Source organism: Centroberyx gerrardi, chromosome 13 (assembly GCF_048128805.1).
Source record: "Centroberyx gerrardi isolate f3 chromosome 13, fCenGer3.hap1.cur.20231027, whole genome shotgun sequence".
NCBI lineage: Eukaryota > Metazoa > Chordata > Actinopteri > Beryciformes > Berycidae > Centroberyx > Centroberyx gerrardi.
This window is the reverse complement of record NC_136009.1, coordinates 24,718,151-24,741,525: the sequence shown is the minus strand read 5'-3', so window position 1 is coordinate 24,741,525 and position 23,375 is coordinate 24,718,151. Positions and strand designations below refer to the sequence as shown.

The 23,375-nt window shown below is 42.8% G+C and overlaps 1 protein-coding gene across 1 annotated transcript; it reads right to left on the bottom strand.

Annotated features, from left to right (window-relative positions):
* Positions 1 to 11,328: 11,328 nt before the first annotated feature.
* On the bottom strand, positions 11,329 to 20,257 carry LOC139917452 (acyl-coenzyme A thioesterase 1-like). Its single transcript, XM_071906577.2, has 4 exons — positions 20,226 to 20,257; positions 15,249 to 15,823; positions 13,556 to 13,758; positions 11,329 to 12,486 (listed from the first exon to the last, which is right to left on the bottom strand). Exons 2-4 carry the CDS (start codon positions 15,703 to 15,705, stop codon positions 11,875 to 11,877), a joined length of 1,272 nt encoding a protein of 423 aa, XP_071762678.2. The 5' UTR covers positions 15,706 to 15,823; positions 20,226 to 20,257; the 3' UTR covers positions 11,329 to 11,874.
* Between the last annotated feature and the right edge of the window lie 3,118 nt (positions 20,258 to 23,375).

The window sequence follows — 23,375 nt, the reverse complement described above, 5'->3', positions numbered from 1 at the left end:
TGTGCACAGATGGTTTCTTGCTTCTCATAGACAATGAATGGAAGTTCGCCTTGTGAAATCCTGTCTGGTGTGCGATTACTGTAAGACACCACTGCCCAGTCCACTGTCCACCTCTCTGTTTCGTGCAAGTTAACGCATTTCCTTCTCCCTTTCCTGCACACACACACACACACACACACAGAGAAAAACTCATCCACTCAATTTCTAGCACTCTCATCTCTGTCTTCCTTCCTGTCTGAACTACAGAGCCACACCTCCTCTCCTGCCTGGTGAGTGCAGTATCAGTGTCTGGGTGATGGCTCTGTAACTGCGAGGCAATCTATTTTTCCCCCCATCTGTGAGCTGGTCCCAGCAGCAGCAGCTAACTGGGAGTCGTTCATGCAGCCTCACGTCCTCCTGTCGCAAAGGAGGAAATTTGTGTGATGAGGTAATGGACAGATTGATGGAGAAAACAAGTAAACATGTCGCACCCTACAAATGATGCAGACACCCCTTGAACTAATGAGTAACAAGATGCATCATCCATCAGTCTCATCAAAAACAGACCAGTGGTGTCTGAGATATCACATTTGACTATAAAACTCTTAACTTTAATTACAGCGCCTCCAGTAGGCAGTGTCATTTGCAGGGATAGTTTTGTGTAGCAAGTTTCATGTCAATCAAACTCTCACTCTCAAGTTTGAAATTTTGCTCTCTAATTATAGCACCTCCATCAGGTTAATCTGTAATTTGATGATGTTAACACTTTATATGGCAATTTATTACATTAACAGATTTTGGACTAATTTAGAGGGCCATTTTATTACATTTTGACGAGTTATTAGATTATCCAACAGTTAATACATTCTCAGTTGCTACAGGGGGATTTTTTTAACCTTCATTTATCCTGGGAAACTTCGGGCTCTTTCACCCTGCTTCACATTTGCACAGTTTTTCCAGCTGAGAAAAGTAAGAGTCGCCCCCCTTACTCAAAGCACAACATACTGACTGATAACTGATATAAACTGATAAGCCCCTAGAGTTGGTTGTGGAGAGAAGGATGTTGCACAAGCTGCTCAACATAATGGACAACACGACACACCCCCTACACAACCTGCTGGGCAGGCAACAGAGTGTCTTCAGTCAGAGGCTCCTTCAGCTCCGCTGCAACAAGAACCGTTACAGGAGGTCAGTCCTGCCCACCGCAATATCATCTACCATGACTCCCCTCTGTGCCGGGAGAGGAGACTCCTCCTCTGAATGCACAATGCACATTTTGTATTTAAAGTGTACATTAATAAGAATATAATATAATATGTCTTACGGTTAAATATTCTAAAGCAGGAGTGAAAGGCCCAGGTCAGGGATTTCCTCCTACTCCTCCTCCCCCACATATATAATAGTAGTTATAGTTATAGTAGCTTTTGTATATATATATATATATATATATATATATTTGTAATTCCGTGTTCTGACTTTTACCTACCTCATTGTGTGTGTTTTTTGTCATTTATGTAAATTGCTGCTGCAACACTGGAATTTCCCTTCGGGGATAAAGTACTCTATCTATCTATCTATCTATCTATCTATCTATCTATCTATCTATCTATCTATCTATCTATCTATCTATCATGTCTTGTGGCTGCATTGCATTCTGGTCTATTTTCTGCTACTCTCAGAGGAGAAACTGGTCTCTCTCCTCTTCTACGATGGATGTCTCCCTGTATGATTGTTGAACGTCTCTTGGTGCAAAATGGCGGCTCTAGAAAGAAGCCCTCGCTCTTTGATTCTGAGGGACTGACACCAAAACCTGACGTTTAACGTTGTTTTAGATATCAAACTCCATCATAGCTGTAGCATTGTAGCTTAATGTGATGTCAGGTCATCTACATTTGGCCCATTATCAGCGGGAATAAGAAAATACACCACCAAACAACATGACTGACCCAGAAATGTAAGGTAGGCTACATCACCAATAGAAGCTTTTCTAAAGTGTTTAAAGGGTGGATTTTTCCTCTTCAAGTCTTATTTGGGTTACAAGCAACTTTGATGCCCTGCAATTATCCCTGTTGCTATAAATAAACCAATTATCAGAATATTCCCTCCTCCCTCTTTGACTAAAGGTTATTTTTTATACTGAGGAAAGAACTTATGATCCCAATAGTAAGTATTGCTCTCTTGTAATCAGAGTATGAGTTTCCCAGGTTATTCTAACCCAGTTATGGCGTTTACATGCATCAACCCAAAACAAGGTCACTTACGTAACTGGGGTAGCAACAGGATTCTCTGTATTTATGTATGTACATGTAGCCGGTGTGTTATCACAATTCACAAAAAAAGGAATAAATCAAAGCGCCGCTCGATTTAAATGAGTGGCGGCCAAGTCTTGGCTTGACTGAGACGCTCGCCTTGATTTTTGGTCGGATTAATTTTCAGCCCATGCCTTGAACCCATAAAGAAAACATTACAATACAGAGAGTCCTGACTTGAAATAACCTCCTCTCTCTCTAGCTCTCAGGCAGAAAAACCTCACTGTTGGAGCGAGAGGGAGGGAAGGGGAGCTATGGCAAGCTGGTTTTATGGAGCTGAATGGCTGCATTTGATAAAATCTATACTAATGGACGTATCATAGTGCTAGTAGGCGGATGGATAAGAGGGAGAGAGACACAGAGGAAGAGAGAGAGAACATGAGTGTATGAGTCTGCATCTTTCTGCATAAATCAACACACTTGTCTACATGCTATCAGCAGCAGACATGATATAGAGAGACAGAGAGCGAGCTATAAATATGAGCATGCTTCCATCTTAGGTTAATATTACGCGACACCTGTCTCCAGCGAGCGGGCGGCCATGTTTCCCAGCCTCCCTGAACCTTTGCAAGTCTCACTGGGATCAATTTTAACGACGGGCCCGGTGGGACCGACGAGTGATTTTATCCGTTTGCCAAAAACACGGAAGTCTTTGATCTGCTGTTTTTTAAAGCCTGGCTCTTAGACGCTTCGTCGTCTGCGTCTTGGCGAAGGCCTTAGAGGAGGGCTGCCAAAAACACGGGCCGCCGCACCGAACCGCCGGGGGATTTGAATAAACGTTTCTGGAATCACTGGCTCCTTGTGTCCTTGTTAAATGAATTAAGGGGAGTTGAGACGGTCGCTCTGCTCGTACTGGATGTCCCCTGTTATATCACGCAGGGAGAGGAGAGAGGACACAGGGTAAAAAGGGTTTGGAGGTTCTCTCGGTTATGTGGATGAAAAGGCAATTACTGCTGCTGGAAGAAAACCAAGCATCTGACAGAAAGAAAAGAATGCTGATTTTCTCACTGATGCCCATGCATTTTTGAAGTTACAAAAAAGTGTTAAACAAATCAAAACTATCTTATATTTTAGATTCTTTAAAGTAGCCGTCCTTTGCCTTGATGGAAAGGAAAAGGCTTCAGAAAGAAATTAACACATCGGCATCAACTTCACTATTTATATTTGTCTAAGAAACAAATTTCAAGCATTTAAGCATAAGCCTTTAGATCAAAATGGCTTTAAGATGATGCAAAACATAGTGCATTCAATCAGGTAGTGTATACAATGGGGTTTTTAGCAGGTTTTAAGGGAAGTGCGGTTATGAAACTCACACACATGAACATAAATGATGCAAACTTTAGAGTTTGAAAAGTTAGAAAAACACCAAAATTGCAGCTACACTAATGGCAAGAAGATTCATTTTGACATTCTGTGTGATGTAGATAAAAAAAAAGTAATGTTCCCTTTTAAAAAGGTCATTAATAGGTTTCAGGGGAGACAGAGAAACAAAAAAGTCAGACTAACTACTCACAGTTAACTTTCCTACATCAGAACTGTCTCATTAACACAGTGTTGATACCAGTGATAAAGGATGCTTCAACCTCTTACATTTGGGTGATTTTCATGTTTTAAGCTGAAGTTTTACATGACCTTTAAGTAGAGCAAGTTTCACAGCCCCAGGGTCCATGAACTCCCTGTGAAAACATTTCAAAAGGGCACAAGGTCGTGATCAAATCTAATGATGAAAGTTAGACTAAAATAATCAGTTCTGTAGGATCTCCACTCATTCTCCAGAGCTATCAATAATCAAGATAAAGGATGCTGGAAACCAAAGAGTCTCTTTTAACAAGCTTGAAATGCCAGAGAAGAGGGAGCTGATGTGTGATGCATTATTGAGCAAAGTGCAAGAGACTCTTAAGTGTGAGATAAAAAAGACTTCTGGCTTTCAGAAGTTAGAGCTTTTTGAATTTAAAGCACTGTGAAGTATTGGAGGGTTTTTTTGTCACTGATGTTTCCCGTCATTTGATGCCGGCGACATGTAGACAAGTGTGTTGATTCATGCATAATCATAAATATACGCAGGTTAGACACGGCTAGAGGCATTACACACACACACACACACACAAATAAATAAATAAATGTGCACCAGATGGGAACAGAGATCCTGGCTCCCATCAGCCCTTGCCATTAGCTTGCTGAGCTAATTACTGGTGTAGACTATGTATAGCCTAATAATACACAGAGGTGACACATTAGAGTGGTAATTTTCTTCAGTGGCACACGGTGTAACTCACAGCTCATTCTCTTACCAACACAGCTGTGTTTCCTAAACACCATCACAGCAAGTCTATATCTTTACAATGTCCCAGCTAGTTAATGGCTAACCAATGAAAAATGAATGTACAATGAAGAACAAAGTGGAAGGACATAGATCCATGTGATTTATTGTATTCATTGCTGAACTTTCGGTCTGAGTGAGTTTCATCGCAGCATATCTGCATACATACTAAGCAGGGGAATTCCTGATGAAGGTTGTTTAGACTCAACCCAGTCCTCAAGTCCCACGTACCTGTCCTCCAAGTTTTTGCTTCTTGCAAACCTGATCCAATTAATGTCTACACATTTTCATGACACCTTAATTGGATCAGATGTGCAAGAACAGGGCTGGAGCGAAAACTTGCAGGACAGGTGGGACTTGACTGGGTGGAGAAACACTGGTTTAGACCCGAGGCTGAGCAATAAATATGAAAATTGCTTGAATCAACATGTGGGAAAGTTTTTTATTTTCTATTTTTTTCTTCATTAAGTCCTACGGCGAAGCAAAATTTAACCAGTGAACCGGTAGTCTACATACAGTGTTTTCATCTTTCAAAATATCACTTATCTTATCTTGGCAAGCCATAAAAGGTTAGCCATTACCTAGTCAGGGATACTGCCACTGCCAAAAATGTAAAGGTGTTTTATTGAAGATGGCTGTGTGTAAGAAACATAGCCGTGCTGTTAACAGTATGAGCTGGAAAGCTTGAAAGAAACAAATAGACTGCGCAGTTTTCTCCTGCTGGGTAAAGATGAGGCATTGGGATACTGGAGCTTGTCTGTAAATTTAAACGCAACACTTCTGTTTTTGCTCCCATTTTTCATGAGTTGAAATAAAAGATCTAAGACTTTTTCTATGCACACAAAAGGCTTATTTCTCTCAAATTTTGTTCACAAATTTGTTTAAATCCGTGTTAGTGAGCACTTCTCCTTTGCCAAGATAATCCATCCACCTGACAGGTGTGGCATATCAAGATGCTGATTAAACAGCATGATTATTGCACAGGTGTGCCTTGGGCCGGTCACAATAAAAGGCCACTCTAAAATGTGCAGTTTTCATCACACAACACAATGCCACAGATGTGGCAAGTTTTGAGGGAGCGTGCAATTTACATGCTGACTGCAGGACTGTCCACCAGAGCTCATGTTGCAGCATGATGATGCACGGCCCTGTGTTGCAAGGATCTGTACACAGTTCCTGGAAGCTGAAAACATCCCAGTTCTTGCACGGCCTGCATACTCACCAGACATGTCACCTATTGAGCATGTTTGGGACGCTCTGGATCGGCGTGTACGACAGCGTGTTCCACTTCCTGCCAATATCCAGCAACTTCTCACAGCCATTGAAGAGGAGTGGACCGACACTCCACAGCCCACAATCAACAACCTGATCAACTCTATGTGAAGGAGATGTGTCGCACTGCATGAGGCAAATGGTGGTCACAGCAGGTACTGACTGGTTTTCAAAAAATGCATATCTGTAGCCCTAGTCATGTGAGATCCATAGTTCAGTGCCTAACAAATGTCTTTTTTCAAGATAAAACTGCACATTTTAGAGTGGCCTTTTATTGTGACCAGCCCAAGCCACACCTGTGCAATAATCATGCTGTTTAATCAGCATCTTGATATGCCACACCTGTCAGGTGGATGGATTATCTTGGCAAAGGAGAAGTGCTCACTAACACGGATTTAAACAAATTTGTGAACAAAATTTGAGAGAAATAAGCCTTTTGTGTGCATAGAAAAAGTCCTAGATCTTTTATTTCAACTCATGAAAAATGGGAGCAAAACCAAAAGTGTTATATTTTTGTTCAGTTAAAGAGTCAAACATAGGTTTAACCCGACTCAGGAAAACTAACTATTAAACTGCAAAAATGCCTTCAACATCTCCCCAAGCCTTGTTGCAGTCTCAGTATGTATAGTCTGTAATTTTCGCTTCACTTTCAATAACATCGTCGCCTCCTACTTCCCTGTCATTATTCCTCATTGAAAATACAGCAGTTATATGAGCTGGCGTGCACCGGGTGCCTGTAGCCACAATCAAAAATCACAGAGTCCTGATGGATAGCTTGTCAGAGGCAGACTGGCATTTGTTCTTAATCAAAAAGCAATAGCAGACTCCTGTAATGTTAAATTAAGGTGGGGAAAAAAAACAGCAACAACGGTATGGTAATAGCGTGTGGGTGTAATATTGTATCCGAACGCTCTTGGTTTGTGTTTGTGCCGCTGCTGCTGCGACTTGTTTGAGGAGTGAGATTCTCAATGCAGGTGTGTAATTTCAGAGGAACAGCGCGTACGGCACGGCGACAGCTAAATGAGACGTTATCTCGTTCCGCACAATAACAAGCAGGGCGAGGTTAGTGCGAGGGAGGCTGCAGCGAAGGTCCCCGAGGAGCCGCTGGAGGTGTGCGACTTCATCTGCTGCCTTTTCCTTTCTGTGCTTCCTCTCTTTCTTTCCCATAAAAAAACACTGGGCTTTGGTTTGGATTCTCTTAATACTCTCTTTCCTGTGTTAAATTTCGCCTACATCTACTGCAAAAATCTAAGTAAGGGGTTAGAGAAGTGGGCTTGTGACTGGAGGGTCATAAGTTCAAATCTGGGCATGGGAAGTAAACAAGTATCACTTTCACTACCTCAAAAAGATCTGCTCAGAAGCACTGAAGCTTGAAGTCACAATGAAACTGCATTTTGAGAGCATTTTGCTTCCTTAATGTGATGTATTTGCTGTTGAGACAGGATATTGGGGCGGGACGTAACACAGGGAGGGGGTCTTTCATGAGTGTGACCCAATGGGAGATCAGCTAGGGAGAGAAAGGCAGTTTTATTGGATGGGAGGGTCAGGATTGTTAAAACAATCGGTTTGGTTGGAATTTTTATGTACATGATGATGTCACCACTAAAGATTTTCTGTTTTCCAGGAAGTAAAAGTCATGAGATTTTGATGTATAAATCCAAGAAACTACATTTTTGGGGGCATAAATTATTAACTATGGTATGATAGAATGAGCTAAAAAGGCATAAAAGTAATTTTTCATTTCAGTGTGACTTTAAAGCTGCACTTGGCAATTTTGTTGTGTGTTGATGGTCCCAATTTTGAGAGGACTTCAATACCCAGAAAGCATGTGTTCGTGTGTTTTACGAGTGCATACATTTCTAGCACGGCTGGCCCCAGTGGGAATGCAACCTCTAACACACTGCCACGCTTACTGAGCTGCACAGGAGCTCAAATATGACCTAAACCTCAGTTTCCCATGTCCCTACCTTGTACAACAGTCTCTTAGGTAGCTGGAAACCCCCCCACACACACACTCACACACACACACACACACACTCACACACACTTTCAAGAGCCTGAGGCTGATGAAGCATGAGCAGACGAACTGAAATGACAGAGAAGGAGCAGTCAGGTGCAGAAACACAAAGAACAGAGAAGAGAGAGAAAGGGAGTGAGAGAGAGAGAGCTTTTCAGCAATGCTGCATTTCCTTTTTTTTTCTCTTTCAATAATTCAAAGGGAGGCAGATCATGGCTGGTTCTGCTATCTGGATGAGGCTGCGCTGCATCAGGCCTGCTAGGAGCAATAATGTGTTATCTATCTTCTCTGAGGATGTGGGTGTGTGTGTGTGTGTGTGTGTCTGTAAGAGACAGAGAGAAAGATCAGGGTGAGATAGTTACCATCAACAAATGAACAACAAATGATGCTTTTTTCCCTTTCCTCCCCCTCTCATTTCCTTTTTTAGTTTTAGTCTATTTTGCCACGGTAGTTTCAAGATGGTTTACAGGTGACAGTTTGCTCTTAGTTCATCTGAAGGAAAGGTTGAAGCCGTTTTTACCCATAAAACCTTCCGACAGTGCCAGTAAGAGTTATTGAATGTTTGACATAGGAGCAGTGAGCAGTGTTTGCTCTGGAAAAAAAAAAGGCAAAAAAAAAAAGGCAAAAAGCGGCCCTGAACCAGACGCAGGTGATCCTCCTCTAGACCTTTTCCTGACTCAGCCGTCCTGCCAAGAGACACGACATCACTTCCTGTTTGCCTGCTATGACCGCTGGTTCACTTCTGGTGACCCTATAGGAAGGAAGGGCAAGCTCTTACACAACACACACACACACAAACACACAGATGGAGCACAATGTAACTGTTGCTCAGCCTTGCTCACAAAAGACAAAATAGGTCCAGCTTATTCTTCTTTTCCTTGAGATAATAGTCTTTTTGGCTGTTATGAGAGAAAATCAACGTCCATGCAAAATAAGAGACATATCCAGAAAGAGCTGTAATCGCTGCCAATGGTACTTCTACACAGTAAGGGGGTTGAATACTTGTTTAGGTGAGACAGTTCTGTATTTCATTTTCAAAAAAATGTGTAAACAAGTCTTTGTCATTGGGTATTTTGTCATTGTGGGCTATTTTGTGTACATTGTTGACAAAAAAACCCTCAATTTAATCATTTTGAATTCAGGCTGCAACGCCACAAAATGCAGGAAAAGTGAAGGTTGAAGACTTTCTGCTGAAGGCGCTGTAAATATTCAGAAATATTGTCCTGGTGACCGTACATACACAGCAAAATAGTGTTTAAAAAAATCAATACAATGCCAGTGTTTATATATGTTAGTTAATTACACACTTGACAGTTTTGAACACCTCAGAGCCATATCAGCTCTGAGTTGACAAATAACTCTTGAACTTGTCAACTCAAAATAAATGTCATTGAAAAATTAACACTTTTTTTGCTGTGTACACTGAATCCACTGACACACACACACACACACGCAGTCCAGAGACAACAGGACCTCAGATACAGTACAAAGAGACAGGACACACTGTGGGCAGCGAACTATGAATCACCTCTGCATATTCAACAGTCCAACGCCATGTTCAAATACCCAAATCTCAGATGTTACAACCACGAAGCCTCGATGCTGACCTCAGCACCGCATCTGAACACCGCACTGTTGGAGCGGGGCGCTGTGTCTGAACTGCCGTCTCCTCGACCTGAACAACCTTGTAAATGGAGAGGCGTCCCCCCCTACTGCTTTAATTAAGCGGTGGGTTGGGTGTCGGGTGTCCTCCACACGTCAAGACAGAGGTAAAAGGTATAAAGGACAAGCTCTTGCAACACAAGCAGACGATAGAGGAAAGAGAAAAGAGATGAGAGTGGGAAACAAGTGAAAGGAGATAGGAGAAAGAAAGAAAAAGGCAAAGAAAGAGAGGCAGTTAGAATGAAGGAAAACACAGTAGAGACCAGAAGGCTCTAGTGCAGTGTTCTAATCACAGGCTGATTTACACCTGGGATGCAAGGTGAATGCAATTAACAGCAATTAACTAGCTGGGAGGACAGAAACCCAGCAGCACTCTGGGTCTGGAGGACCAGGACAGAGAACCACTGCACTGAGCAAGCAATTATCCCATGATGTCACATGCATTTCCCACCAATATGGTGCTTTACCATACACACAGCTCATTGGCTGTGGCTGTCATTTGATTATAATCACCTGTTACTTTATTACAATGACCTGTTATTTTGTTTGGTGATTTAACAGAATACTATGAATAGCTCTGTTCGAAACCGTTCCCTATTACAGAAAACAGTGCACTATATAGTGTGTCTCATTTTGCACCGGTGTCCGAATTCTCAACGGTTAATTTAATTAATTGTATTGTTCACTATGAAATACCCACAATACACTGCAAATTGTAGTGAACAGACAATATACCCTACAATTTCTCCTGCACAACACAATGCGATCATGTCTTACAGAAGAAGAATAAGAGTAGCTAGACAGTCGCTAGCTTGTGAGCTAGCTAACGTTAGCTAGCTCACAAGCTAGCTCTCGGGCTTATTGTTTGCCAAACTAACACAGCTTGCTACCGCATTAGGAGACAGACCTTAGCTGACAAAACCACACGTGCACATGATTAGAATTTCAACAATTTATTGGTAATTCATTATTCAAAACTTATAATCAATACTACCTGAGTACATTTCAAACAGCCGTCATGATGCTTGGTTTGTTGATGAGATGCTGGGCGCGCCCAGGTGCGTCTCACAAATATCCGGCACATTTTTTTGAAGCAATGATGTTTAATGTAGTGTCTAATCTTGACTCGATTAAGGCAATACTAATTATTGAAACTGTCATGTAAATCTTCTTTATCTGATCATGTTAATCGTGGTAAAGTCATAATCAAGTAAGCATAATCTTTCTATGGGTTTAATTACAGGGATACCTTAACATCTTAGACAGACATTTTTCACATTGTAGGGAAAAGTTTATACACTTTCTTTCCCTGAAATGGTTAATAAGCATTGTTAGCAATCTAATTTGTTGAAATCTAATTTGCGCCCCTTTGCTTCAAAGAGAAATGCTAACAATCCATTTTAGGGAAACTTAAGAATGAATATAAAACCAAATGTCAGGTAAACATTTACCACAAATAACCAAACTTGCCAAGTCTAAATACCAAAGCATCCCTGACACAAAGTGAGAAAGTGCTTTATAGAGGTTTTCATAAAAACAGTGGTTTCACGTGATACTTTAGTTCCTTAAACCACACTGTACTGTCAACAATGATTCTGTTCCATGGAGGATTGATAGAACAGAAGTGAAATGTGGCATCAGAATTCATAAGAACAAACTGCTGCATCTTGTAGTTTGGAAAGCGCAGTAGTCAATATTGTGTAGGGCTGCATGATTATGGCAAATGATAATCCCAATTATTTAGCTAAATATTGTGATCATTATTATTAATGAGGATTATTTGTCTCGGTTTCAGAAAACAAAATTATACTATTGCACTTTTACACCTACACATACATTTTCAAATGTTTATTCAAATACATTTATTTATTAAAAAATAACTCTTCATCTGTACTTGTTTGTCGTCTTCTGGTTTGAAACCAAAGTGTCTCTGAACATTCAGACTCAGCAGAAGGATTTTCCTCTCCTATGTTCAGTCCATCCAATCTTTTCCACTCGTTTTTCATTTTTCCAAAGTTGGTCTATGTAAGTTTCTCTGCCTGCTTCTCCATCTTGACTTTCATTTTGGTCACATTGGTGAGCGAAAGGTTGTGATTGGTCACACATAATGGAAGTGAAAATATAACAAACACTAATATCTGCTAATTACATGATTTTCAATTGGAAGTGAAAATAGAAAATATAACAAACACTAATATCTGCTAATTACATGATTTTCAATTGTGGAAAGATGAAATCAGGACGTACGATTATCTACGATTGTCAGCCGATTTAGATTTTTTTTTTCTATGTCCTTCCTATGATCCCGTTTGCAGCTATAACTTGGCTTTAGCAGCCGCAGCATCATCGCAGGTCAGGTGAGTTCTGAAGAAGTCCTGGATCTTCTTCCAGAGGTGGACCTCGGCCGCAGCGTGGGACCTGGGCTCGCCCCCCCACAGCACCGGCTTGCCCAGGACCCCGTGGAAACTGGAGGGGCAGTACGGTCCGTAGGGCGGCTCCAGGTAATGCCCCGATCCGGGGTAACACACACTCTCGAAGTTCTCCTTCCCATGACGCCTCAGTCTCTCCACCATCTCGTCCACGTAAGCCTTGCTGTCCCAGTTGAGGTCGTCCTCTGCGGCCACAAACAGGAAGCGTGCCTCGGCCTGCTGGATGGGGATCAGAGTGGCCCTGTTCTCCTCTGCCAGGGGATTCTGCATAGCGTACTTGCAGTTAAAGGCCCCCGACTCGGTGGGAACCACCTTGCTGATGTCCGCCATTAAGGCTGGGAGGATCTGGCTTTTCTTATAGTAGAGAGGGAAGGCCACATTGGCACTGCAGCCATTGATCCACACAGTGGCTCCAACATCTGGCAGATAAGAGGCAATTGAAAGTGCAAGATCTCCACTCTTTGATAGTGATATTACACCAACTCCTTTACTGCCCACCTGCGAAAAAAGAGAGTGCAAATTAGAAGTAACTAAAAACTGTAAAGAGAGTCAGGTTACTGTGTCGAGAGTGTGAATCAGGACAAGACTGTTAAAAGCTGCAAATTATTAGCTGCCTTTTCACCATTTATTGTGACAAATATATGTTTTCATCCGCCTTTTGGATTGAATCCCATTTCTGTCAAAATAAATAGTGAAGAGGCAGCTAAGTAGTTTTTTTTTTATCTTCTCCAGGCTGCAAAAACCGCCCATGACAATTTAAAATTTTGCCAGTGACATCTTTATCACTGTTTGGTAGTGATGCTTGCTTTTTTATTGAAACAATTCCCCATGAAACAATGAAAAATGTAACATTTGTACTGATTTCAGCAGATACTGTAACAACTATTACATTTGACAGCGTAGGGAGACAAATTAAGTTTTCTAGTCTCTGAATGTGAAGCAGGGCATTGCTGGAAAACAGCAAGCATGCTCAGCAAACCTTCCCTGGACGAATTAAGGAATGTATTTTTTTTCCTCCAAAGTAATAATTCACAACTTTTTCATATAAAGAAATGTCTGTTTTGTGCCTTTCTAACACCCAGCGAAACCATACGAGAGTGATTCAACTTGCAGCCAGTTCATGAAAGCTTTTATTTGCTAGTTGTACATGTGCAGGTATCTCTTTCCCGGGAGAAATCCTCTGGCGCACAGTAACTGATGTTTCGGGCAGCAGCAACAGCGGTTTGTTTGAGATAAACAGAAGAAGAACTGGGTAGTTAGCATGAGCAGTGATAGCCACCATGGCTGAACAGACAAAGAAAAGAGCGCCACCTACAGAAACTCAAACTTCATCAACAGAAAATCCAAGGAAAATGTAAATCGGCGTTGCATTTCCAATATGAAAAGCACTGCAAGATGAGAAGGGACAGTGAGGAGCGATGCAGATGTGCCTCTTTTTCTTTTGGACTGGTAGGTTTGGCTTGTTTATTAGCTGCAGTCTATACTGAGTGATGCCAAAATCAAGAAAAACACAAATCTCACAGCTTATCAATTTACTTTATAGTATCAGTTACTCCAAACAACTCACCTTGGGTTGCTTTTTTAAGAACTGTATTGCCTCCTCGAAATAGTCCAGGTGGATCTCTCTGATCTTCTTGGGCAGGTCGTCGTGGCCGTACAGCGCTACAGTCAGGACCACAAACCCTCGGTTGGCCAGCAGACAGGCTCTTCTCTCTGACAAACCTCCACCAAAAGTGTACAGGTCCAACACAGCAGGGAACGGGCCTGCTCCTGGAACACAGGGAAATACAAGACATTATCACAAACAATAATGAATCTTACATAATGTGCATCTTTGTTTTCACGGTTTCATATAAGTGATGATATGACCGCAAGCAGGGACGTGCAGAGAAGGGGCATCTACAGTGTCCAACAGTCTGTGGAATAATCTCTGTGTTTTAGGAGTGCAGCAATGTTGTTATATCCCTTTACTTTACTCATCTGTTACATTTGCTTCCATCTCTCGTCTTTCTGTCTCACTGCCCTCTTCTTTCTCCCCCTCATCTCTCTGCATTTCTGTCTGCCTGTGCTAAATATGAAATAAAATGTAAAAAAAATATATATCTTAGTGATTAATCCTTTATTATCTTATTATATTTCTATCATAATAGTACAAGCTGAAGACTCTAAACAAAATGTAATAGTCTTAATTGGATAGATTTTAAGATAAAGTCACTAAATCTATTTTTTTCCTTGCATGATGAAGGTAAGTTAGCTGCCCTGACTCCCAGTCTGCCTCTCACCTGTTGTCTTGAGTCCCTCTAGCTGCCTTCTGCTTTACTTTCTCTTTTACTTACCTCCTTGCTTTCGAGGGCGTCTTGCAGCCACTCACTATATAATATGTAAAATGAAAAAATCATGATAGCAAACAAGAGAATCTGGGCTACTGGGCTGAGAAAGTCACTATTAGCAGCAGCATCAAGCTAGCTAGCAATAGTGAATTCGGTCCAAGTTTCAATTAGCTACACTGATTCACTGACAGCCTACATGCTAAGGATATGTGATATATCACCAGGTTTAACTAATGGCTGCAACTATTTATACACACCCCTCTGAACTAAATCAGTTCTTCTTAGTGCTTCTAGTGTGCCAAACTAAATATTATAGACCAGTCTGGTGATTGGCTAATTATTACTGATGAATTAATCATAAATGTATCTACCAATTAATCAATAGTAATTAGTCACTGAACCAGTCTATAATAATAAGGACCATAAACCCTTAGCACACTAGAAGCTCCATAGGGGTGGAGATGGTGAAAAGCAATTTTTTTTCAGTAGGTTCAGCCATCGTTGGTGAGTGCAGCTTTCTCTGGATGGAGCGCTCACTTACTGCTGTTCACAGAAAGTTTTGTATTTCACTCTGAAGTTTTGCATTTGTAACGTCCTATGCACTGAGAAGGTTTCCCTCCAGCAACCATACCAGACCCCTGAAATCTAATTCTGTGGGCAAATAGGGGCAAATCTACACGGCGTAGATTTAGGGGGAATGTGACACATTTCTCTGTGATTTAGGCTGATAAGATGGGTGTATCTTTACATAGATCTTGCCTAGTGCAGCTTTAAAGTCACAAAGTGCTGTAAATAAATAAATAATAATTTAATAATAACACTAAATAGTTACTGTAGTTGTTCCACAAGCATGAGATATTAAAAATTGCAGAATTACAACACACTATTACACTTAAAGCGTGAAGAACACAAAAGCAGAAAGCGTCTAACCAGGGGGAGTAAACAGGGCTCCTCGAATATTCCCATCTCTGACGGGGATCCGGCTGACCCCCTCTCCCATCAGAAGCCTCTCGTTGGTCTCCTCCGCCAGCGTGCGGCCCTCCCCCTCCTCCTCGTGCACCGAGAACTCGACAACGTGGGGATTTCGCGCGTCGCTCTTGTAAAACTTTGTGTGCGAGGCGTCCGCCCTCAGCGAGCGCAGCAGGCCCATGGGCTCCACGCCGACGTAGCTCCCCCTGAGAGAGGGGTCTGTCTGCAGGTCGACCTCCCCGCCGCCGTCGGCCCTGTAGGTGGCCGAGGAGCGGAACAGCACCCCCTTATCGTCGGTGGATCTGGCCCTCATGGAGACCAGCTGCCTGGACCGCAACCCGGACACCTTCACCTGCACCGGCTCGTCAAACAAGCATCTGGCGCTCGGCAGAAGCCTCAGTCGGACCCGGGAGGACATCTCTCCTTTCCCCTCAAGACTTTTTGAGGAGAATGTACCACAGCAGACACAGAAGGCGCTGATGTCGAGGTTGAACCTGTATTGCACTTAACACAAAGTTTTCCCTGCATTCACACCACTGCTGGAGAAAATGGGGAAATAAAATAAAAAACAGTATGAATTACCCTCTAAAACAGACATTTAAGATTATTTTGTTATGAAGAATCCAAAGAAAAACAGTTTTAGCAATGCAGCCTGCACTTGAACCGTAACTGAGACCAAAACACAAGCAGAGGAACCATGAATAACATTAGGCTACTTCCAAAGGTTCAAGAAATTGCACAAGCAACGCTAATATAGATAAGCTTCCAGGAGAGTAAATAGTGACATACTGTATATACACAAACACTTATGCACTAGCTGTCTACTGTGCAAAAGGTAAATAAACACAACCTATTAAAAACTGCAAGCTAAAGCTAAGAAAGAGACACTGTAGTTTCAGTCTGGCACTTTATTACTGAAGATAGTTTTTATGTTTTTTATGGAAGCCGCTTGTTTTTATGTAAGGCTTCCTACTTGATTCCATAGTATTTTGTTTTTGTCAAGTAGAGTAAGAGACAAAAAGTGAAAAAAGTAAAACAAAAAGTGAAAAAGGGTAGTACAAGAGTTAAACAGAGTGAAAAAGTAAAAGAGAGAAGTAGTACTAATAGTAAAAAAGTAGTAGTAAAATTGTGAAAGAATGACTGAAAGAAAGAGTAAGAGTGAAAGAAGGAGAAATAAAGAGAGGAAAGAAAGTAAAAGAATGAAAGAAAAGTATTTGGACTATCAGTATTAGTTGTAGTAGTGTGTGTGTGTGGTGTATGTCTCTATACGTGTGTGTGTGTGTGTGTGTGTATGTGTTAGTACATGTGAACGTGTGTGTGTGTGTGTGTGTGTGTGTGTGTGTTCAGTAGCTGTATTGCTAGTAGTTGTAGCAGTAACTCAGGCCTGACTCAGGCCCAGGGTCAGACTCCCACTCAGACTCAGGCTCAGGCTCAGGCTCAGGCTCAGACTCAGGCTCAGGCTCAGGCTCAGACTCCCACTCAGGCTCAGGCTCAGGCTCAGGCTCAGGCTCAGACTCAGGCTCAGGCTCAGGCTCAGACTCAGGCTCAGGCTCAGTCCGAGGCTATGAGGGCAAAGACTCGAAATCTCCATTTTGAGATGCAGCAGGAGCAGAGGAAGCTCCTGAAGAATGCTACCAAAGTCAATACCGGTGAAATGGAGGAGATCCAACAAGTCAATCACCAGATGCAGAAAGTGCAGACGATACTCCTGCTGCAGGCCGTCCATTTCAGTGCCTCTCGTGCGGAGAAGACCTTCCCCAACAAGACCTGGTATGCCCCGACTTATCTCCAGGAAAAGCTGCAGGAAGCCCAAAATTATACAGAGCAGCAGGCCATGGAAACTAAGGCCACCGAGGAGGAGAACGAAGCCCTGTACCAGCAGGTCCAGGATAGAGAGAAAATCATTCCTGAACTCCAGCTCCAGCTACAGAGAGCTCAAAATGATGCAGAGCAGCAAGCCATCAACATGCAGGCGAAAAGGAGGCTCTTAACCGTGAAATGGAGGCGCTAAAAGAACTGATCCACCAAGAGAAGAACCTTCGCACCCAGGCTGCAGACAAACATGAGGCTACAATCCTGGGCCACGTCCTCCATGGTCAGGAAGAGCCAACCTGTCTCCTCAGGGAAAAAAAATGACATCCAGAAGGAACCTGGAGGAGAAGGAGCTAATGCAGACCAACACAGACACCAGCATGATGGAGAAGATTGCTGATCTGGAGCATAAGATCAGTGAGATTAAGGAGAAAAGGTCCAGGAAGCGTAGCTGGCTGCAGAGACTCTTTGGTGCCCCAACCCGAAAGGAGAAGAAGGAGAAGAACATGGAGTCCACCTCCAACAAAGACTTCTTCTAATTTTTCATTCGGAGAACCTGAGCATATTGACACCTGTTCTCACACATACAAACACACACACACACACACACACACACCCCACCCCTCTACATCAACTTCCAACCCCTAACTCACAACCCCTAATCAAATTCCCACAAACCCTTTCCCTTCTATTTTTCTTCAATTAAATAATATCTAAAATAATATAAAATAATGAACTGGCTGTGTTTTATTTTTTTAGAGTACTGTAAGTTCCACTGCAGTCAACAGTGTATCCATAACTAAACTATCAGTTGTTTGTGTTGTTTTGATATTTAAATGCTGTTAAAAAAAATAGAAGCAAGTAGAAAAGTAAGATATAGAGAGACATTGCAGTGTGGGATGTGATTCATCAACTCTTATGAAAGGGTGGGTAAACCATGACTCCTCACCTGTGATCAACATGAGGCAAACATAAGAATTAATCTGTGTTTTTCTCCTAAAAATGGCACATTTTAATCTGGGTCATTTGATTAGGCCTACGTGCAGGCCGGATTAACACAGTGTGGTGCCCTAGGGTGACCTCGCTTGAAGTGCCCCCCTCCTTCCACTTTACACGCAAAAAAGTTCAATTTACTATGGCAGTAAAGATCGGAAATTTACATTAACTTAAACTATACAGGCTCAACACACATACTACAGACAAATATAAGACAATGTACTAACCAACAAATTACTTTACACCATAGATTGACTACAAATGCCATTTTAGGCTTTACACACAGAGCTATACTGTATCAAATTTGAATGCAACTCACATCAAGGACATCATGTTAAAAAACATTGTTTCCAACATAAATTTTCAAAGGCCTGAATGAAGACTAAATGCCAAACCATTACAGAGCATGACTAAAAAAAATCATAAAACAAAAAAGAAAAAAAAAATCATTACAGACATCTAATGCAACTTCAGCACCAGGGACAAGGCCCCACATACCACCAAATAAAGCTCAGTGACTGTAGCAAGCAGTCACTACAGGTGAGGTGATGTGAGAGTGGGAGCTGCAGAAGGTGAGAGGAGCAGCACATTCAGGGATGGACAGTTAGTCCAGACCAGCCCACCGCCATCAGCCGGACACCAACCATCCTTGCTGGTGATTTCACAACACTACCTGTCAGCTCCGCGGCTCAGATTAAACTGTGCCTGTCATTTGATGTGTTTGTTTAACGTGGCCCAGCTTCCCGGTTGGGTGGAGTTTGCGTTTTTAAGCACTGTGATTGGCCCGAAGGTCCAAACACCGCCCAGCCGGAAAACTTGGTGTAAAAACTAACCAAACCAGTTGTTCAAGCCACCAAAATTTGTATAACAACCGGTAGGCCTACTGCTCCGTATTTATTTTTTCAGAACCGGAACGCGCGTTCCGTCGTCAGACTGCCGTTCCAGTGCGTTCTGGCCCCATGACCATAGAGATATAACACAGAGATATAACCTGTTATATCTCTATGCCCATGACACCCTCTCACTCTGTTTGTAGAGTAACGTTAGATAGAGGCCCCGATAGCCAGTCCATCCCTGAATGTATTGCAATGCGTAGGCTGTTAGAAATGATGGTTGCTATAAGCATCACAAACCGCGCATCCAGTTCAAAGAGAAAACCTTTCCACAAGCATCAACTCGACCAGCTCGTTCTTCACTCTTAAAGTTGTGAAAAACATCTCTCACCCTTACAGTTAGTAACAGGCAGGTTAAGAAAAGCCTGACTGCAGCAAACACACTTGGGAAAGTAGTTTTCAGCCTACTGTTTTTGCAGCAGCTCTTTCGGTGAACGGCTTTGAACTGGACAAATTCAAATGCGATGGGGAGGCGGGGGAAAGAAAATATAAAGAAAATATGACGAAACTTTTAAAGGTATAATTGTGGTTTGAATGCTGTGATGCCCCCCAACAAGACAAATGGCCCGATGCCATATGGATAATCCGGCCCAGCCTACGTGACATTGTTTCTTGTATGGAGAGACCATTGCGCCGCATTCCATTAATAAAAAAAAACAATCCGACAATTTAATGCACACACCTCGCACAACAGGACTGATGACCTTTAACGAGTCGTTGGTATCTTCTGGTAAATTCGGCATGCAAGTGATCCACCAAACAGCACTTTAGTTCAATAAAACCTCAACTTGTAAAATTGTTCAGACTGTTTGGTATCGCCCTCCGATGTAGCCTAACGTTACTTAGGCGAAAGAAGATGGGGAAACACGGCGAATCAAATTGATATTTTATCGAAATCAGCACTGATTGGTGTACTGGGTGCATGCCGAATTGAGTGGATCGTAATATTGTGTAAAACGTCTTAAATCAGGTTGTATTGTGTGTGTACTTTTGCCAATAACGAAGGTCACATTAAAGAACCAGAATTTTGAGCGGACTCTCGTTCAAGCCACAGAGGACGGAATGTATCGGGGTCAGCCTTGGGACAACTGACCCAGAGGTTGTTGTTCCAAAGTGCGCTAAACTAAGCCAACTCTCCATCACTGTGTCCATTCTGCTCAGTCTGTCAGCAACCAAAAGTGAAGCACTTTCTCACAATGAATTAACATTTATCCTGCCAACAAATGTGTGGACTCACCAGAAACCGAAAGCAGCCGTTCAGTAGCCTACCTATGGAACTCAGGGTTGCCAGGTCTATGTGACAAAACCAGCACAATGTTCCAATCAAAACCAGCCCAAAACCAGCCCAACGGCCAATAAAACCAGCCCAAAAACCAGCCCAATACCAGAACTCAAAATATGCCTCTGCCAAACTATATACACTGCTTTTAAAGTCCAACAGCATTGCTATCATTGCCAAATGAAGAGTGAAGAACAGTGAAGAGTGTGAAACATATGAACAGAATAGTCATTATTATACATCCTCTCATTGGGCTAACTTCTAGTCAATGAAATAATAGTGAAATTAAAATATTCCCCATTTTTCTGGAGACCTCCTGGAACCCCCTCAAGGACCCCTGGGGGTCCCCGGACCCCAGTTTGAGAACCGCTGGTGTAGACCAATTCACTGACGCACAAACTAACATGTTGCTTTGTCTTTTCGCTTTCTCTTCCCTTTTCCCTTCTCCAAAAAATTCAACCCGCGGCAACACTTGAAAAGTAGCCCAATTCCGCGGGAAAACCGCGGACCTGGCAACCCTGAGGAACTATGATGGAATTGACCTGCAACTCGTCTAGTACGGTCTAGTACGGTACGCTCTTTCTTTCCTAATCTCGCGAGAAAGCGTAACGGGCATTGAACAGTATGGAATTTCATAGTCCTGTCTGAGTACTGTGGGATAGGATTTTAGTTAGTAACGTTTTAAAATCTCTTTTGAGAACTTGTAATTAATTTATTCAATTATTATTTACACATTAAACATTTATTATTGCACATTTTTAACTCTGTTAAACTAGCTGACTGAGCATGAGGATCACATGGTACACTCATACACATAATATAAGCCTACAGGTCAATTTGAGATTGTGACTTCTTGGTGAATTTCTGAGCCAGTAACACGTGACTATCACAGGTTTTTGAAGAAAAAAACAGGGTTGATGCTGCAGCCTGTAAAGTCTGTACATGTCTAACAGTGGATAATAACACAATAATAACACATAACAGGACAGACTGGGAACTTACTGGGAATTTATATGTGGTCTAAAATCCTGGATAGTAGATTACTGGTTTGCACGACTCGGCCTCCTTCAAGGTACAATTCAGAGATGGAGGGCTGTAACCTGTGACCCGTGTTACACACACACACACACACACACACACACACACACACACATTGAAGGTATTTAGCCAGGGCTCTTATCCAGAGCGAATTACAATGAGTGCAACAGTGAAAAAAGCTGGATCAGGTGCAAGTAGAGGAGGGGATGTGATTTAAGGGGGAGAAGAAGGTTGGGGAGGCACACACACATGCACACACACACACTTAAACACACACTCCTTGACAGGCTGGACCAGGACGTTCTGTACCTGCGACCACCAGGACGCAGGAAGGAGCTGCCCTGGCTGAGCGCTCAGACAGGAAGGAGCTGCAGATCAGATAAAGCTAAAAGCAAACGGCACACACCTAGAATATCAATGCTGCCGTGCCTCGGCGGGATTACGGCCGCCGGAGCCGCTGCAGCCGATATGAAGCATGCTGTCATGGGTCTATACAGCGAGGCGTGATGTCATACACCGAGCACGCATTACAGGTGGGACGCATACATGCATTATTTGATTTTGCAGGCGTTGCGTTTTGTTGTGTATACACACTAGGATGGAGGGGTGGACAGTGTGGGAGGGAGTGTCACAGGGAGGGAGTGTGTGTGTGTGTGTGTGTGTGTGTGTGTGTGTGAGAGAGAGAGAGAGAGAGAGAGAGCACTCGTCACAGACAGCCATTCCTTGACCCTGCTCCACCCTGCAGCTTATCAGCAGCAGTCAACCTCCCTGTCTTTATCCTTTACCCATGCACACACACACACACACACACACACACATACACGCACACGCACACACACACGAAATGCCCACTCCAACAAACTGTCTTCCTCTCTCCCTCCTTTTCACAGATGATGGATCACCGATGGAAACTCTAAAACTCATACTAGACCTTGGCTTGTCAGACACTGTGCTGTCTTCATGAAGAGTCTTGCTTTCCTCCATCAGTGCCAATCAGACACAGGACAGCAAAACAAAGCCTCATCATCTCCACATTGCTATTCTCTCTCTCTTTCTCTCTCTCTCTCTCTCTCTGTCTCTCTCTCCCTCCCTCTCTCTCTCTTTTCCATTTCCCCCCCTCTCTCTCTCTGCCTCTATACAGTAATGCTGCAGATCTTATTATGCTTGTTGGAGCACTGTGCCTTCCATTCTGTTTTATCTGATGTCCTCTGTTTCAGTGTGTGTGTGTGTGTGTGTGTGTGTGTGTGTGTGTGTGTGTGTGTGTGTGTACGTACGTGCACGTGCGTGTGTGTGAGAGAGAGTGTGCGCTCACTCTTCTGACGGAAGATGAGAAGCCAGGCAGTGACTGTGGAGGCATAAATCAGAAGACAAGCAGTTGGAACAAGCACAGATCCTCTACAGACCCAAGGTGTGTGTGTTCAGTACTCTGCACTGAAGCACTGCGACACGCTTAAATTACCTAATTCCATGTACTTAAATACCACAAGATGACGTCACCTACCGTTAAAGTTGGTAGGGCAGCGACAACAAATGTTACTGACTGTGGAATGTTTCACTTTTGTTTTCACACCGGGAGACTCTGTGGATTGAGTTCAGTGCTGCTGGTCTGCTGTCTGTACATCTCCAAATTACAGACATGACGTGATGCGCACATTAGAGATTGATTTAGATCAAATCCTCTACATTGACCAACTTTTGATTTTGTGCCTCTGTATGGGAAACACTGCATCTCACAGTCAAAAACGCCCTCTAGAGGCCATCTGATGAAGCGCATCATCTCACTAAACGTCACCTGACTGACTGACTGACTGACTGACTGACTGACTGACTGACTGACTGACTGACTGACTGACTGACCTGAATTTGCCGGGTGATGCCCTCGGTTGCGCTGTGGGAAAAAGAGGAGGAGAGGAGGAGAGGAGAGGAGAGGAGAAGAGAGGAGAAGAGGTACCTAACATAAAGTGAATGCAAGTGTGGCTTAATTTAATGAAGTGCGCAAAGCAAATGAAATGGGTTTTAGTTTAGTCCATTCAAGACTGGCTGAGTCATCAAAATTAGTCCGCATTAGTC